At 45.5% G+C, this 16,690-nt stretch overlaps 2 protein-coding genes and 1 long non-coding RNA gene across 9 annotated transcripts in view; 1 reads left to right on the top strand and 2 right to left on the bottom strand.

The window, feature by feature from the left end:
* The window catches only part of CNKSR2 (connector enhancer of kinase suppressor of Ras 2), a 255,489-nt gene extending 249,752 nt beyond the window's left edge, over window positions 1-5,737 (top strand). For all 4 annotated transcript variants that reach the window (XM_087860268.1, XM_087860267.1, XM_045804992.2 and 1 more), the window contains 2 exons: window positions 2,271-2,467; window positions 5,102-5,737. In XM_087860268.1, coding sequence (XP_087716394.1) covers window positions 2,271-2,467; window positions 5,102-5,317 — 413 coding nt within the window. In that variant the 3' untranslated portion in view covers window positions 5,318-5,737. The remainder of the gene's footprint in view (window positions 1-2,270; window positions 2,468-5,101) is intronic.
* The window catches only part of LOC123797216 (uncharacterized), a 210,469-nt gene extending 199,253 nt beyond the window's left edge, over window positions 1-11,216 (bottom strand). For all 4 annotated transcript variants that reach the window (XR_006780901.2, XR_015723458.1, XR_015723457.1 and 1 more), the window contains exon 1: window positions 11,036-11,216. This is a non-coding gene — a long non-coding RNA (uncharacterized LOC123797216). The remainder of the gene's footprint in view (window positions 1-11,035) is intronic.
* Window positions 7,800-11,036, bottom strand: KLHL34 (kelch like family member 34). Its single transcript, XM_045804990.2, has one exon. The coding sequence runs from the start codon at window positions 10,653-10,655 to the stop codon at window positions 8,700-8,702; it is 1,956 nt and encodes a 651-aa protein (XP_045660946.2). The 5' UTR covers window positions 10,656-11,036; the 3' UTR covers window positions 7,800-8,699.
* Window positions 11,217-16,690: the final 5,474 nt, after the last annotated feature.

Raw genomic sequence — 16,690 nt, 5'->3', positions numbered from 1 at the left:
AGAATGTTTTTAAACAAAATATATACTCCATATGGTGTTAGGTAGTTATCTTAAAATAAAAATTTACTATATAAAATATAAAAATACTTCTGCCTCCCTTAAATCCTAAAACTAAATTCTGAATCCATTTTTTTCTTCCCATTCTTTCAAGAACTGATAAGCTACTAATCCATTAGGCCACCTCATACATTAACCACTGTAATTCATCACTTAGGCCTCCCACCCTCCCTGCCCACCCCCCCCCCCAGCTCTATGAAATTACATCTGGCTTTAGATGCAGTCTTGCCCTGAGGCACAAAGAATGATGACTACCAAATAATTCCTCGGGGTCTTTTCTTGGCCTATGATTTATGAAATGGAAGTATGCTGTTCCAATATATCTTTGTTTTTACAACTCCCATTCAGTTACTCTCAATAACCTTGTGATTTTGTGCCTTCCTGGCTCCAAATCATTCTCAGTCAAAATTCCCTATCTTATTTCGATCTTGCTCTTAACCCACAAAGCAGTTACTCCTTTTCACAGTGCTCCATTCACCTGTCCCTCACAATCCTCTAGGTGTTGCCGACATCCTAGGATGAGCCAACAGAGAATTAAAAAGCTGTTGTTTAAAAGGGATTTTTGTATTTTTATAGTTCTTAGTCATATGATTAGGAAGTTAAAAATTCGTTAGAGAGGGATTAATGATAGCATGTGCTGATGATAACAAGGAACTTTCTAATGGAAGAACTCAATAACCATACCGACCATTAGTTGCTAACCTCCACAGCAGCGCCAAAAATTGAATATGAAACTGCAATGAAGCTACTTTTTACTGCTAAAGGTGGTCCTTTCAAGTTAAGGTACTGTGTTTACGGGCTTTGGGGGCAGTTTTAGGTACACTCTCAAACATTTTTTTAGAATGCTGCTCTTTAAGGAATTCTCACAAATCAGTCATCGCCTACTGTTAAAATACACAGTTCAAATGAGCACTGCCCAAATTGGCAGTATAGGATTCTCCTTAAAATCAAGGATCCTGGAGCCAGACTGCGCAGCTGCAATTCTGGCTCCAGCACTTAACACTTTCTAAGTACGTCCTTGAGCAAGGTGCTTCCCTGCTATAAAATGAAAATCAAATAGATCTCCTCTCAGTATTGTGAGAATTAAGAGAGACCATGAATGTTAATCATTTACCCTTCTGCCTGACACATAGAAATGTTAACTACTATTATTAGCAATTAGCAATTAGGGAGTCTTTTTTTTTTTTTAACTATGTCAGAAAGCCTAAAATATTCACATGGACCATGGTAGAATGAACAACCTTCCATATTTACTCCTTGAGCCAATATAATTAGTATTCCTCAAATAGTACTCTTTGGCTCTCTATTAAAGGAAACGTGAGATAGCCCTAATCCTATCTACCACTCAAAGCAAAATCCGAGTTTATCTTTATCATTATTGCGAAAGATATGACATCAGTATTCAGGCAATTAAAGAACAAGATGGGAGATTGATTTATTCAAATAGATCTAAGATCCTTTCCTGAACCAGTCTCTAATTTTTTTTCTCAAAAATATTTAATTAGAGTATTTCCTTCCCAGACCTTACAAATGCTAAGCAGCTTCTCCTAGTATGTGCCAGATTTTTCCTTACATTTGCATATAAACATTCTCATATTTCATTTTAATTAAAGCATTATTATTAATGATAATTTATGATCATTTACTAGATTTACAATATGGCAGGCATTACTATGGCAGTCACATGAAACCTAATAATCCTCTCTGGTACATTATTGGAAGATTTTTATAATCAGATATACTCCAGTGAATGCCATTCCATCTTATGCAGTCTGGAAAAATGTAAAAATCAGTTCATTCAGTATTGCCAAACCAGGAGAGCTCTATTAATCAGCACTTCTATGCTTCTCAGTATAATGATAAGGGATATTCATTAATGTGTTAAAATATTAAATTACATGCAGGATTGTTTCTGTGTTGTGTACCTTTTGTACTCTATCTTTGAATTTAATGGACTCAAGATTACGTACGGCGATTTGCTATTCAGAGAATATTCTGTTAACCAAACATCTTATTATTTGACCATTCTAAAAAATCTGACCTAATATAACTAGCAGCTGTGGGGGGGGGGGGTTTCATGTAATACAGTGTTTTCCCAATCATTCATTATCCTGTTTTTCAGATGGTTTGGATTTTTTTTTAGTAGATTTTTGGAGTGTCCATTAAGTGTCCATTACACTGGATTCATTTCTCTCTTTTTTTGGACATTGCAGGTGAAAGTAGGGAAGAAAAGTTAGGAGATTCATTGCAAGATTTATACAGGGCATTGGAGCAAGCCAGTCTGTCACCACTGGGAGAACATCGCATTTCAACCAAGATGGAATACAAGCTATCATTTATAAAGAGATGTAATGACCCTGTGATGAATGACAAACTGCACAGGCTGCGAATTCTCAAAAGCACTTTAAAGGTAAGAATACAAAATGGAAGGAGAAATTCTTTTCAAGAGCTTCCTTCTTGAGCTCCGTGGATTAGCAGATGCTCTAAATGAAGAAATACAAAATGGGGAGGGGGAGGGAGGACAGATAAACAGGCAGAACCTGAGGCTGAGCGGTTCCTAAAGTGCTGTCAGGGCACTGCAGTGCGCTGGTACAGAGGAAGACACCTTACTTTTCATTATCATCTCAAAGCATTGGCTAAATGTTATGTGATTTAGTTCTAGGAGAAAACAGGATGTAATTAAAATTTTTTTCAAAAATGTGGGGCTGGTGTTATTCCTGGGTCTTTCGTTTTCCTAAGATAAATATGCCATGTCGTTATTAATATAGTTATTAAAAGAACACAGAATGCATGCAGAATGCAGTAGTGGGCACTAAAAGGCTTTGCGGTATTTCATGAATATCTCCTGCAGCACATTGGGACTGAAGCCACGGTGATTCCTGTTCCGTGTACAAATTTTATAATTGTTCTGTTTACGCTATCAGTTCCCAACTCACATGTTACTTTCTTATTCTTCATTTCCATAAGCGCTTACATTATCTCCAGTCTCCTTATGCCACCCCCAGATTGGGGAGGAGGTGCTGAAGAGAGGGGAGCAGAGAGGCAGGAAGTTGAGGAGGGAGGCAGAAAACAGAGCCCCCTCACTGTGTGTGTATGAGGGGAGAGGGCCTGTTATACAAATTCTCCCTAAGCGGGTTTTCCACCCTTGAAAACTCAAAAAGAGAAAGGAACTACTGTACAGAGTATGTGGTGCGGTAATTTCAGGAAACGGAAGGTCAAAGGGCTCTTTTGGGAAATATTTCAGATTCATAGTGTGCTGCTGAGGTTTGGTGATTCTGAAGCTTGATGAGTACCAAAGAGAGAAACAAAATAGAAAATGCCTGATTTTAAAAAGTTTCCGGTAGCAAGCAGCCAAGTTTTCTGGGTCAATTAGCTTTCAGTTGGCATTCATGCAAGCACTATTGCAAATCCATGGGACGACTTAATGGCCTTTTGGTAACTAAGGCCAGAATTTTAAAAAGAGCTATAATATTCATAAGAATAATGCTGCTAGGGGCACCTGGGTGCCTCAGTCGGTTGAGTGTCTGACTCTTGATTTCGGCTCAAGTCATGATCTCAGGGTCCTGAAATCGAGCCCCATGTCGGACTCTGCAGTCAGCCTGGAGTGTGCTTGTCCCTCTCCCTCTGCTCCTCCACCTCTCGTTCTCTCTCTTTCTCTCTCATAAATAAATAAATAAAATCTTCAAAACCAAAAAAGTGGTTCTGCTGACCAGCTGTACTCCAAAGATAACCTCACCTTCCCACCTTACAGAGCACCCCACGCCATTCAGCTCCAAACTGTCTGGTTGTGAAAACACAGGCATTTTGAAGCTGGTCAGGCTCACATATTTTCAGAGTCCCGCTTCTGTCTTGTTCTCTCAGCCCCTCACACCTGTCTTTTATGCTCTGGATTCCCAAAAGTGTTTACTTCCAGTAGCAAAGAATTTGAGCTCCTGCCAGTGTTCAGTTCATTGAGTATTGGTGAATCACTAGGGGTGTGAGGCTGCGCTCCACTCTCTGGGGCAAAGATGATGAAAAGTCACCGTGAAGAAATGTGCCTCGTTGATAAAACCAAACTCCAGAGCCCTGTGCTTTTTAGTGTGGGAAATTAGCAAGGGATGGAAATCTCCCATTAGGAAAGGATAACTGCCCAAGCAACCCTGCATGTGTACTCCCTGGAATTGTAACAGGCCCCTCCCCGAGCACAGGGCTACTCCCAACATCCTAGGCCCCAGCCCCACTGTCCCCATCTGGCCCCAGGGACCAAAGCAACTGCTTAGGCACCTTGCTATCTTTCCCACCCAGCTCTCCCTTCCCACTTCCTGCAGAACATTCCCTAGACTTCCCTGCCCCTTCCTTGAGCCCTTAAAAGACAGGCCTTAGCTTCTCAGACTGTCTTACCCCCTTATCTTCCATCCCCCCTTCCACCTGGAAGACTCTCTTCTCCCACAGGAGACAGCTGCACTGTGTTGAGTTCTCCCATAATGAAGCTCATTCTTCAGCTGAGAGCCTTTGCATTGCAGACCCCCAGTGCTATAGGAAGGGAGCCGTGACATTCCTACAGCAAGAATTATATGTTTGTAGTGACAGGAGGGCCATGCTCTCTATGATGCAAGTATGAGGAGCTAACCATCTAGCAGGAAAGATAGGACTGGGCAAAAGTAACTCAAGACACAGTATGTGGTAAGTCCACTCAGGGGCAGGGATAAAGTGTTGGGAGGACATAAATGAGGGAGAAAACATTTTCTTTTCGATTGTTGATGGAAAGCTTTAAGAAATGAGAGGCATTTGAACTGGATCTTAAAGAATGAGGAAGGTTTCCATAGACAGAGATGGGTAACGAGACCAGCCAAGAGAAATGAACCACACGGAGTGGGCAGTACAGGCGTTCCTTGGGTGTAGAAAAAAGCACACTAGGATTTGAGTCTAAATAGCTGGGTTTGAGCATACCAGAGCTGCTTGTTATGGGCTTCTTAAGATTTGCATGTTAACTTTTTTATTTTAAACGTGAATAAAAGTCTGTACCCAACTTAACTGTTGAATACTTTTTCTTTTTGCTTTTCAGGCCAGAGAAGGGGAAGTAGCCATTATTGATAAAGTCCTAGACAATCCAGACTTGACATCTAAAGAATTCCAACAATGGAAGCAGATGTACCTCGATCTTTTCTTGGATATCTGTCAAAACACCACCTCAAATGACCCATTAAGTATTTCTTCTGAAGTAGATGCAATCACTTCCTCTCTCACACACACTCACTCGTACATTGAAACACACGTGTAAGTGTATTCTGCCCTCTGGCTATCTGGTACCTTCGGGTACTTTGAACAAGTATACGAGGTAGTTTTATATCAGTGTGTGGGACACTTGACAAGCTATACTTTGATGTTACCAAACTATATGAAACAAACCATATATGGTCATGATACCACTGTCTTTAATGAGCATTTGTATATTTTATATGCAATTAGTGCTCAGCTTATGTTTACCATGTGCAAAATCAACTGTCTTCAATGACTTAAAATTAACTTTTGCAAACAACTGCGAAGACAGGTGGTCTTCAAGTAGTAAAACCACAAAAAGGCAGTTTTCTAAGGTCATCTTTTCTCCCTCCAAGTTAATTTTATATAAACAAGACTTCAAAAGTAAATCACATTTTTTCAGGTGCAGACATCCTTGTGGGTGGGAAAGAATTTAAACCTTTTTATATTTATTAAAATGTTCTAAGAATTTTCTTAAACATTGCGCAAAGTTTAATGCTGTAGTTTTATTTTTGTGAAATGTAGATATGCATACAAGAGTCAAGCAAAATAGAGGAGGCATCAACATAAGAAAAGTTCAGGTATCTAATATTCGTCTTAAAAGTCTGTTAACTTGTGAAAGCTGGTTAATGGAAATACTATTCCAAATCTATGGGGACACTTAATGGTGTATCAGGGCAAAGCTTTGTAAGATGTTTTTGTAACTAAGACCAAAATTGAAGATAGAGCTGCTTTATTTTCTTGGTTTAAATCTTCCTTTATTTTTGTAGTGATGAAATGCTGATTGTGTACAGAGGAATTTGAGAGTGGATTTTGTAAAACACAGCTAATTCACCCAGAAAGGCAGCTAACAGATATATAGATAGATAGATATATCTATAGATAGATAGATAGATAGATAGATAGATAGATAGATAGATAGATATAAAATTTCAGCCCGAATTCATGTTTTTAAACTCCAGCTCCTAAAAAACAAGGGATAAACTGAAACGAATCAACTTTCCAGTTAGTTTCCAATTTTCCCCCTAGTCCATTAATTTAACTTATGGAATTATATTACAGGCAGAGAAGTAAAATACATTTAGTTACAGGCCAATATGTGTTCTAATATCGAAAACAATGTTGAAAAATAAAAATGTGCCTCTCTCCTGAGGAGCAAGAGGATAATGGTCATTCAGAGATATATTACATTGAATTATATGAGAGAAAGAATTTACAGAGGTTTTTCCTAGCTTCATGAACTGTTTCTATAGAGTGGATGAAGTCTGTGAAAAAGTCCTCTTCATATATTTTCCATTTATAAGTATCTCGTTTTTGAAAGTGATCACAGCATGATAATGACTGTGCTGCTTTTTAGTGTCTGGCTGCATAACGTACAAGTCACAATTTGCTGTTTTTTTTTAGGAGGAAGAAGAGACCCTCCTTTACTATTCTATATCCTAAAATCTACTTCTAATCAGCTTTATACTGTTGCCTGTACAGCTCAGTGAATGTACTTTCATCTCTAAGAGTTCAGATATATGCCAGTAAATATTTTTGCTGTAGAGGAGAAAGTAAAAACTCCACAGCAGGGATCTTTTTCTTTGCTTTTGAAACCAACATTGAATCACTATCGTTTTGCAGACTTTGCACACTGTACAGGAGAGTGGCCTTTCTACAGCACATTTTCGGTAATCCTATATTTAGTCAAAATGGATAAGAAATCATGTATTAATGTTTGTATGGAATTTTGGGTCTAGTGTAATATTTTTATCATTTAAAAAAAACTATTTGTAAAAACATTTATTTACTGCATGGATATTGACGTACATTAAATTTGTGGAATTTTGTATATGTAAAAAAAAGAAACCCAAAACCTCTTGTCCTAAAATGAAGTGTGCTTGTTACAGGTGTTTAGACTTGTTGATGTTTACTAGACCAAATGTGTACATTCACTTAAAAATATATGTACCTGATGGATGTGTCATGAATACAGTGGCAAGGTTGTGCCCTGTAAAGAATGAGCAGTTGATGGAAAGACTAGCTGTGTTGCTACTAAGCAGCTTTTACTTTTGTAATGTCAGCTCTGTGGTTTTAAATGGTAAAAATTAAACTAATGAATTTTAAAAGACTCGTGACTAGCTTAGCATGAAAGAGACCTTTTAACACTATATTTATCTGTACATTTTATTGCATTAGTTTCAAATCTAGGAGAGAGGCAGCACTGTAAACTTAAGTGAAATAAATTTAGCTCTTAATGAATCCTTATAAGGCACCTACTTTATTCATACAGAGTCCTCACCACATTTCTCTGATACCTAATCACAGAGCCTCCCTCCCCCTACCCCCTTCCCTAGTTAGGGAACTTTGCCACTCCATCCGTGGTACAAGCCAGAAGCAGCAGCTGTTCCGTGTGTGCAAGGATCTTTTCGGAGACCCTACAAAATCAAGCTCCTTTCCCATTTAGCTGACACAAACTTGAAAATTTCACCTACTCCTCTTTCCTTTCTGTTGATTCTTGGGAAGTTGGGGTGGGGGGGAAGCGCCAAAAATGTGTTGTGTTTTTTGTGGGGTTTTTTTGTTTTTTGTTTTTTGTTTTTACAAATATAACCTACGGCATGTCTGCAGAATGAACTTTTAAAGAAGATGAAAGAAGTTTGGGTTTTGCTAGATGTTCCATGTAACCAGAAGAACCTGATTATTATGGCTAAGAACTGCTGAAATAAAACTTAAAACCAATGAGCTGCCTAAAGCCAGGGCAAAAGCAGGCTAGGGGTAATAATGAGGGACAAAAGAACTTAACCTAGGATATTTTCTCCAAGAAAAAAGTGCTTTCTTAGAGATTATTTCCCACTCAGTTCTACATTTATATTAAACCATCAGAGCAGAACTATAAACGTGGTTCTGAATCATAAAATCATAGTTCTCCTTACAATGATTTCATGCTATTTAATGAAGGCACTTTCCCTTCACTATTTATTCAGATAATGCCATCTTTTCCGACTATTTATTACAGCCTTTATAGCTAACAATTTTCCGGGTTTTGTATACAACTTCTTGTGGTACATTTTTGGCCTTGTTTGTTTGGCACAAAAGTAATCACCGTTTAGCACCTAGGGCAACACTTTAACTGTAAGAGGGAAAACAGGGCCATATTTTATTTTCAAAAGTCCATTTCTGGACCAGCATGAGTCTTCCTAGAAATCCCCAGCTCACTGAAGCCTATTCATACATTCTATTTTGACCCCTCCAGTCTCCCATTCTCAGCTTAAGGGGCATTTTTCCTCTTCGACCAAGCCTTTGTTTGCATCCTTAAACTTCAGAAGCCGCTCTGCTCCCAGAGTCCCATTCTTAGGAAAAGCCCACGCGTTACTCTGTAAGCCTGCTCAAGCGCGACTTTTCTCCTCTGTCGTCCGGAGACTGCACTAACCCAATAAGCCCAGCACTAAATCTGGCGCCTCTCCGAGCCCGCCCTCCCTCTCCTCATCCCCACCCTCAGCCAGCTGCAGCACTGCGCACTGGAGGCCATTCCAGGCCCAGGGTAGCGCGCAGCCAATGTCCTCCCAGCGGTCCAGGTCGAGGTCATAGCCCACCACGTTGCGGGTAGGCACCTGCCGCGAGTCCCGCCACTTGAGGCCGCCCAGCAGCAGCGCCGTCTCCTCCACCACGGCCAGCCCATAGCAGAAGCGATCATAGGGTAGCGGCCGCAGCCGAGTCCACTGGTCCGTGCCGGGGTCATAGCGTTCGATCTCAGAGAAGGGCTCATAGCGCCCCAGAAAGGCGAACACCGCGCCGCGCAGCACAGCCATATGGTGCCCGAAGCGGGCCGTGCTCATGGGCGCCCTCTTGCTCCACGCGCGCTCCCCAGGGCCCAGGGCATACACTTCCCGGAGGCTGCTCGCGCCGCCCTCGCCTCTTCCCGCCTTACCCCCAGAGATGTACACGACGCCGCGGTCCCCGACGGCCCCCGCGTGGCCGTGCAGCGCCCGCGGCAGTGCCCCGGCCGCCGTCCAGCGGTCCCGGCGCAGATCATACATCTCTACGGACGCCAGCGCCTGGCCGTCCGCGCCCAGACCCCCGACAGCCAGGAGCCCCTCGCCCACGGCGCCGCACCAGAAATGGGCCCGCGCTTCCCGCATAGCGGGCACCGTGGTCCAAGCGTGGAAGCGCGGGTCGTAGCGGTGCACCTCGGCCGTGACCGCCCGCACGCCGTCCGCCGGGGGTGAGGAGGCGCCATCAGAAGGACTCTCCCCGCCCAGGACGAACAGGAAATTGCCTACGGTGCACACGCTGTGCCCCAGTAGCGGCGCAGGCAGGCGTGTGAGACTGCGCCAGCGGTGGTTGTACACGTCGAAGGCCACCACGTCCTGGGTGAACTCCCAATCCTCCTCCTCTTCCAATTGCTCATCTTCCTCCTCCTCCTCCTCCTCCTCCTCCTCTGGCTCCGCCGCGGCGACCCTGCCCCTGGCTACCCCCCGGGGGACCACGACCTCCTCGATCACCGCCTCCCGCGCCCTGCACCCCCCTACCAACAAGATGCGGGTTTGGGGACTCCGGACGCTGGTCTGCTCGCCCTGCAAGAGCGGCTGGCGGGAGGGCGCCGTGTGGTAGTTGAGGGCCTGGATGATGAGGCCCTTGACCCGGGCGGGCAGGACGAGGCCAGAGCCGGAGTACACGCGCCGCAGCACGTCAGCAGGTACTAGGCCGAAGCGAACACGCTCGAGCAGCGAGGCGCAGTGGGCCAGGCGTTCGGCCTCAGGCTCCTGCCGCAGCCAGGCCAGTGCTAGACCCAGCAGCCAGTCCTCAGGCACCCGCGCCACGTCAGGGGCACCCAACACAGCCTTCAGCGACGTGGGGTTCAGCTCCAGCAGCCCCATGGGGCCCGCGCCCCGCAGCAGCAGCTCCCGCAGGTGGCGCACGATACAGCTCTCCGCGGCGCCCAGCGTGTGCGCCAGGCCGAAGCGCGCCGCCATGTTGGCGGCGAAGCAGCAGTTCTCCGGCGCCAGCTGGCGTTCCAGGTAGCGACCGCACAGCCCCAGTGCCTCAGTCACCTGCAGGTAGCTGGCGGCCTCCAGCGTGTCTTCCACCGTGTCCATGGAGAGCGGCAGCCAGGCGGTGTAAATGAAGTCCAGCAAGCGCTGCAGGCCGGCCGCCGACGGCACTTGTAGGTGGATCACGCTGGCCCTGGATTCCCGGGTGTGGCTCTTGAACAGGGCCCTGAAGTAGTCGCTGGAACACGCGAGCAGCGACCTATGCGCCGGGAACTCGCTGCCCTCGACCTCCAGCGTCACATCGCACAGGAAGCCCTCCGAGCGCAGGGCCTGATAGCCGGTGAGCAGTGCGCCGCCATGAGCTTTACAGTAAGATAGGAAGTAACTCATGATGTCCCGGGCGGGAAGCGGCCTGGCCAGGGCTGGAGCCCACCCGGCACGGCCAGAGGCATCTCGGGGCACAGGGCCCCCTACGCGAGCCCCACAGCCCCTAGCAGGGGCCCGTTTTTTGCCTGCTCAGCTTAAAGCCCAGGGCTCCTTCATCCAGGCCTGCAGATATCCCTGTACCCCTCAGAGCAAACCCGGTCGGGGAATGGTTTCCAGACGCTCCCAGTAGCGGAGGGCACGGAGTTTGGAGTCTTCCAGAGGGAGCAGGGTTTGCTTGTGGCTGCTCCCGAGGCTCCCAGCGCGTTGCCCAAAGCCCCCTCCCCGTCCCAGTTTGGGGAGCCCACACCTGCGCGCCAGGGGCCGCAGTGGCCACGCACCATCACCTGGAAGGGCCGAGCTGTGGGTGGACTGATTCTGAGGGGTGCTGGATCTCCGATGGCGCTGATGCGCGGATGTGGCCCGGCTCGGGGCGTCCCGGGAGTGCGGGGCGAAGGCTCTGGCCTCCCGGGGGTGGACGAGGAGGACGGACACTGCGGGCACCCGCGAGGGCCTGGGACAACTGGGTATGGGGCGGGGGGGGGGGTGAGCTTGTTCCGCGCGGAGGATCAAATCAAAGCCTGGGGGATTAAGAAGGGGGGGGCGCAGGTCAGCGCGGCGGGTCGGAGGCATGATTGGGCGCCGTACATAACATGCCGGTAGCTCACAGCGACAGGAATAGCGCGCGGTCTCGGCCTCCCCGGCGCGCCCCGCCCCGCGCCCCGGCTGCTGGCCGCGAACCCAGGGCCGGGGCTCTGGAGGGAGCGGCCCGGGCCTGGGATGTGACTCCGGTGACCCGAGGAGTCGCCGGTCACCAGGGGGGTCTCGAGAACTCTGCTAGGGCTGCGGGAGGCCCTCACTGGAGGGGCGCGAGTCGCCGGGGACCCTGTACCAGGTGGTGTCTGGGGAGAGGCGGCCGGCTGGGCCGGAGGAGTGTCGATTCCCTGATGCACTTGCGGCTGGGAAAGAAACCCCTGGCTCGAAACTTTCTGCTTTGAGAAGGCTCTAATTAATCTGGCAGGGGCGGGGATTAAGCGGCGACTTTGCGCGCTGACACCCCGGAGGCCGCTGCGCGCGGTGGAGCTACTGGCGGGAACCACGCCCGGAGGAATCTGGGGCTCCCCGCCAGCGGCGCTCGGTAACCTATCCCTCACCTGGACTCACCCTTTCGAGATGCTGGGCCTACTCTGCGCCTTTCCCGAGGCGGCCCGCGTCTCCCGGGCTGGCTTGTCTCACATTCTGCGCTGGGGAATTTGCTCCCACCCCCGCTCCCTGACCCCAGCCGAGTTCTCCCTTCCTGTTCTTGGATCCTGCCCAACCCATCCCTTAGCAAAGTGGACAAGGAAATTGGGTTTTCTGCCTTTGAATGACCACTTCCTTTAAGAAAATAATTCGTTCCAGTTTCTCTCCCTGACTTTCCAGACTGTGATCTAATTACTGCCTGCTACATCTTCAATGCAGCGACAAGATAATAGGCAGTAAGGTCACAAAGCTCGGTAGAGGCTGGAGTTTCGTAGGGCCCCTTTTCATGAAGTTATTTATAAGATGCACCCAGCACAGAAATGATGACTAAAACCACCCAATCTTGAGACATTAGGAAAGCATTTCTCCATCTCCTCCATCCTGCTCTTAAATAACTAAACGATTAATATAACTGTTCTTTCTTGCCAATTTGGAGCTTCTGTGTTTTGCTTTCATCTAGAATTGATTTTTCTATTTTACAATGCAACCCCTCTGGCAATCTGTTTTAAGTGAACCTTTTGAGGGCATCTGAAATAACTTGCGTTTCTGACAGTCGAGGTTGTGTTTCATTTAAAAAAAAAAAGTCCAAGGAAGTATAAAAATGTATCATTTTCTGCCTCATATGCCATCGGTACTTACAAGGTCTCCAATTAGAATTCTTCAAGTGCATAAAAATATTAGTAAAATGATCCTGCTTTCTTGTCAAAGATGGAATTGCTTTATGACTTAAATTAGCCAAATTATAAAATGCAGGCAGAGACTCAAACTAAGGGCTTGCTTAAACTCCAGAGGCTAAAAATACTCCAATTTGAATTCCTAATGTTAAAACTACAGATGGATTCAGGCAGGGTGCTGGTTTTTTTTTTTTTAAGTACTAAAATTCTTAGTTCAAAAATAAAATAACAGTTTGGTTCAGTGTGCACAGATCCGAGTGGTGAAATTAAAGGGCCTTTACTAGACCTAATAGAAATTTGCTAGAAGGAATAGTGTAGATCATTTAGCCAAACTCTCTCCTTTTCCTCTGCCATTTCTTGTTTTTCTTTTCAAACAAATGTGGCAAATGAGCCCCAGAGAGAGTACAATTTGTCTGGATGACTTGGATATTGAGTTACGGAGTCTGGACGGGAATCCAGGGCTCTCTCGCCGCTATATTATGTGACCTGCTGTATGATAAAAATAAAATAGTGCAACACACCGTCAGATTACTTAAACCAAATTTCAGAGTGATGAAGTTTAAATACAGTTTTTTAAACACGTTTTTAACTCCAAAATCGATCACATCTCATCAGATCTGTCCATCGTCATGCATTCAGGTTGAATCCAAAATGTCATACTTCTTGAGAATAAAGATGCTGTGGAAGGCTTTACATCTTGACATCAAAAATCAACTTACACAACAAGCATGTGTTCATTGCTGGCGCAACGTGCCACCTTTATGTATTTTGCTGTTGAGGATACAATGAACTGTGTTAATGGAAGAAATTTTCATATTAGATGTGTTTCCAAGGTTTTGTCTAGAAAATATAATTATCAGTGCATCCAAGAACATTCTTGTCCTTTGAGTAACATTTGTGGAAAGGATCAAGATTTTAACTTTTGTGCAATATTAAGTATGCTAAATAACATTTCAGTGTGTGCCTTTTTAGTTGTTGTGATAGATGTGTGTCTTAAGTTGGATCCCCTAGAAGCAGTCTCTACAACTCAACCTGAACGCATGGGAATGAGCACATGTAGTGGGATATGAGCATCATGTTGAAAATGATCTGCTCTGAGTGGCCTTCCCCCTTTAAACTATAAGCTCCTCGAGGGCAAGGACTGTTTCTTGATTTTTTAACCTCTAGCCCCTATCACAGTCTTTGGCATAAGTAATGTTGAGTTGAACAGATCTAGGGAATGGTACCTCGTGGTACCATCAGTGGGAGGAGTAAAAGGTTATTGAGAGGAACTTGACGGGAACAATTAGTTCCTTCTTTCTGGTTCTCTTTCTTCCCTTCACCCAGCTGGCATTGAAGACACATCCTGGTCAGGCTCACAACCCTGGGAATCAAATGGGTAGCTGTGAGTGGCGCCTCACCAGACCCGACTCTTCTGAGAAGCCCAGACCACCTCATCCAGCCCCCACTGCAGGCCAGTGCCACCCCGCAGCCCAAGTCCTTTACCCAGATCAGCACCACATGGCTCTCAGCAACTAGTCAGACGTGCTACTGCTGCCCCTACCTGGACAAGGGGCCCCAGGTGCCCCAGCAGCTGCTCCGTGCCCCAGTTTATATGGCTGGGCTTCTACTGAAGGCCCAGCTACACACTCTGTCATTCCTGGTGGGACCCTGAAATTTGCCCTGAACCCCTCACCCCTCATGAGGAGACTGTGACCTGCTGTCAACATTCCCTTCCATACATCTGCACCTCCTGTGAGAGAACCTAGAGCTGAAAGTCCTCCAAGCTCCCGCCTGACTTCAGGGTGGCACCACTACTCAGCCATGGCGCTCCCCTTTGCCTGAATCGGCCCTATCTAGCTCAACCTAAATTTCATAGTTCTCACCTCTAAAAGAATTGTGTATGTTTAAAAAAAATTAAAAACTACGACTATCCATGTATAATAGACAAAACTTTTTTTTCCAAATGCAGTGTGCTTTCTTTGTTAACAGCTTTATGGAGATAGAATCCACATAGAATACAACTCACTAATTTAAAGTGAACCACTCACAGTTCAGTGGTTTTTACAGTTATGCAACCAACACTGGAGTCTAATTTGGGGACATTTTCATCCCCTCATGCAGAAAACCTGTGCCCTTTAACTATGACTTCTCTATACCACCAGGCCCCCAGCCTTAGGCAAGCACTAATCTACTTTCTATCTCTGCAGTTTCTGGACATTTCATATAAATGCACTCATACAATACCTGGTCTTTTGTGACACATTTCTTTGATTTAGCACATTTTCTAGGCTCATCCATTGTAATGCATTTTTGAGGAGGAAAACGATGATGTATAGGAATAACACTGGGAACCTTTTCCTAAAACCACAAAACTCGAAAATGTGCCCATTTGATATTTAAGATACAGTGTTTGGCAGGTTAACTCCTTATCATCTCTCATTACTGGCTCCTTTCAATCCCAATATGCTTCCTTCCAATGCATGGCTTCTGGCAGCCTCCATAGAGAGCCTATAATTAGAAATGGACACATTTAAGTTGGCTAATCACGAAAACATGATTACAAACAATAACAGCCATGCAGTAGAGAAAAACTCCAGTGTTATCTTCACCCTGTTCCAAGACCACTTTTTGTGTACATGAAATGTATCTTATCTTTGTGACATGTAGTTCAAGTGAAAGAATTTCAAGGGGCGTTGTGTGTGTGTGTGTGTGTGTGTGTGTGTGTGTGTGTGTGTGTGTTTTAATCACATGTGGTTTTGGTGTTCCGGCCCAGCTGACAGTTGAAGAAGCAGCACAGCAGTGGGGAAGGACTCAGCTTTGGGGTCAGACAGACCTGGGATTCGTTTCCAGATCTCCCCCATGTGACTTTAAGCAAGTGACTTAAATTCTATGAGTGTCATTTTTTTTGTTTTTAAAGGGAGGATAATGACTCTACTCTCATAGCACTGTTCAAACTAGATTATATATATATGACTGCTCCTGGCGTAAGTACACACAACAGATATGAGTTTTTCCTTCTTTTCCCTCCCTTGACTAAAGCTTTCTGAAAATTCATAATACCAGAGCCTAAGTACACAGGAAGTGTAATAGAGTAGTGGTTCTCAGTGGTCCTCCTACAGCATCACCTAGGAACCTGTTAAGAAGTGTAAATTCTCGGGGCGCCTGGGTGGTGCAGTCATTAAGCGTCTGCCTTCGGCTCAGGGCGTGATCCCGGCATTCTGGGATCAAGCCCCACATGAGGCTCTTCCGCTGGGAGCCTGCTTCTTCCTCTCCCACTCCCCCTGCTTGTGTTCCGTCTCTCACTGGCTGTCTCTGTCAAATAAATAAATAAAATCTTAAAAAAAAAAAAGAAGAAGAAGAAGAAGTGTAAATTCTCGGCCCCATCTCAAACCTACGGCATCAGAAGCTCCAAGAGTGGGGCCCAATGATCTGCTTCTCTAAACCCTTCCAGTGATATGAAGCACTCAAAAGTACGAGAGCCACTGTAATAGAGCATTGTTAATTTCTGCTACATCCTGAAATCACCACTCTCAGTAACAACTTGGTCTGGGTGTGATGTCAACATTTTCCAAAGGAGAGAGGAAGCCCACTCGCTCCAAAAGGTCAGAGGTCGGAGACCCAGATGGGAAAAATTAGTGGCATCTGCCTCATGTCATATGACTGGTCATATTAACAAAAATAGATTGTGGACTTGTTTGCCCTTTCATACCCCAACAAGATGATGATATTAACAGCAGATCACTGAAGCATGAGATATGATGACTTGGTAAGCAGTACATTTTCTCAAACACTTGACTGAATACTCCAATCAGAAGCCCTGATTTCCTATCTGTTGCCACATTTTAAGAGGCTCTCGGATAAATCAGGGAGTGTCTAAAGAGGCCAGCCAGAAGGAGGCCGGGGTCTGGAAACATTCTTTCTCTTACATGGGGAGTAGGTGAAGGAGGAAAGATTTTAGGCTAAAACAAAAGAATACTCTAGTGGTTAAATGATTGCTGTTGGCAACTTTCTGGAAGGCAGGAGAAACAAAGGTGGTCTTGTAGCTACAGAGGGCAGACCTAGGACCAGTAAGCAGAAGCTACAAAGAGAAATTTGGCCACAGCA

The sequence above is a fragment of the Ursus americanus genome, chromosome X, assembly GCF_024610735.1.
Source record: "Ursus americanus isolate L20-20 chromosome X, mUrsAme1.1.p, whole genome shotgun sequence".
Lineage (NCBI taxonomy): Eukaryota > Metazoa > Chordata > Mammalia > Carnivora > Ursidae > Ursus > Ursus americanus.
The sequence above is the reverse complement of the archived record's forward strand: the minus strand, read 5'-3'. Positions and strand labels throughout refer to the sequence as shown.

Bases quoted from the DNA above. Each gene is read 5' to 3' on its own strand.
- KLHL34 (XM_045804990.2), bottom strand. From the start codon at position 10,655: ATGAGTTACTTCCTATCTTACTGTAAAGCTCATGGCGGCGCACTGCTC.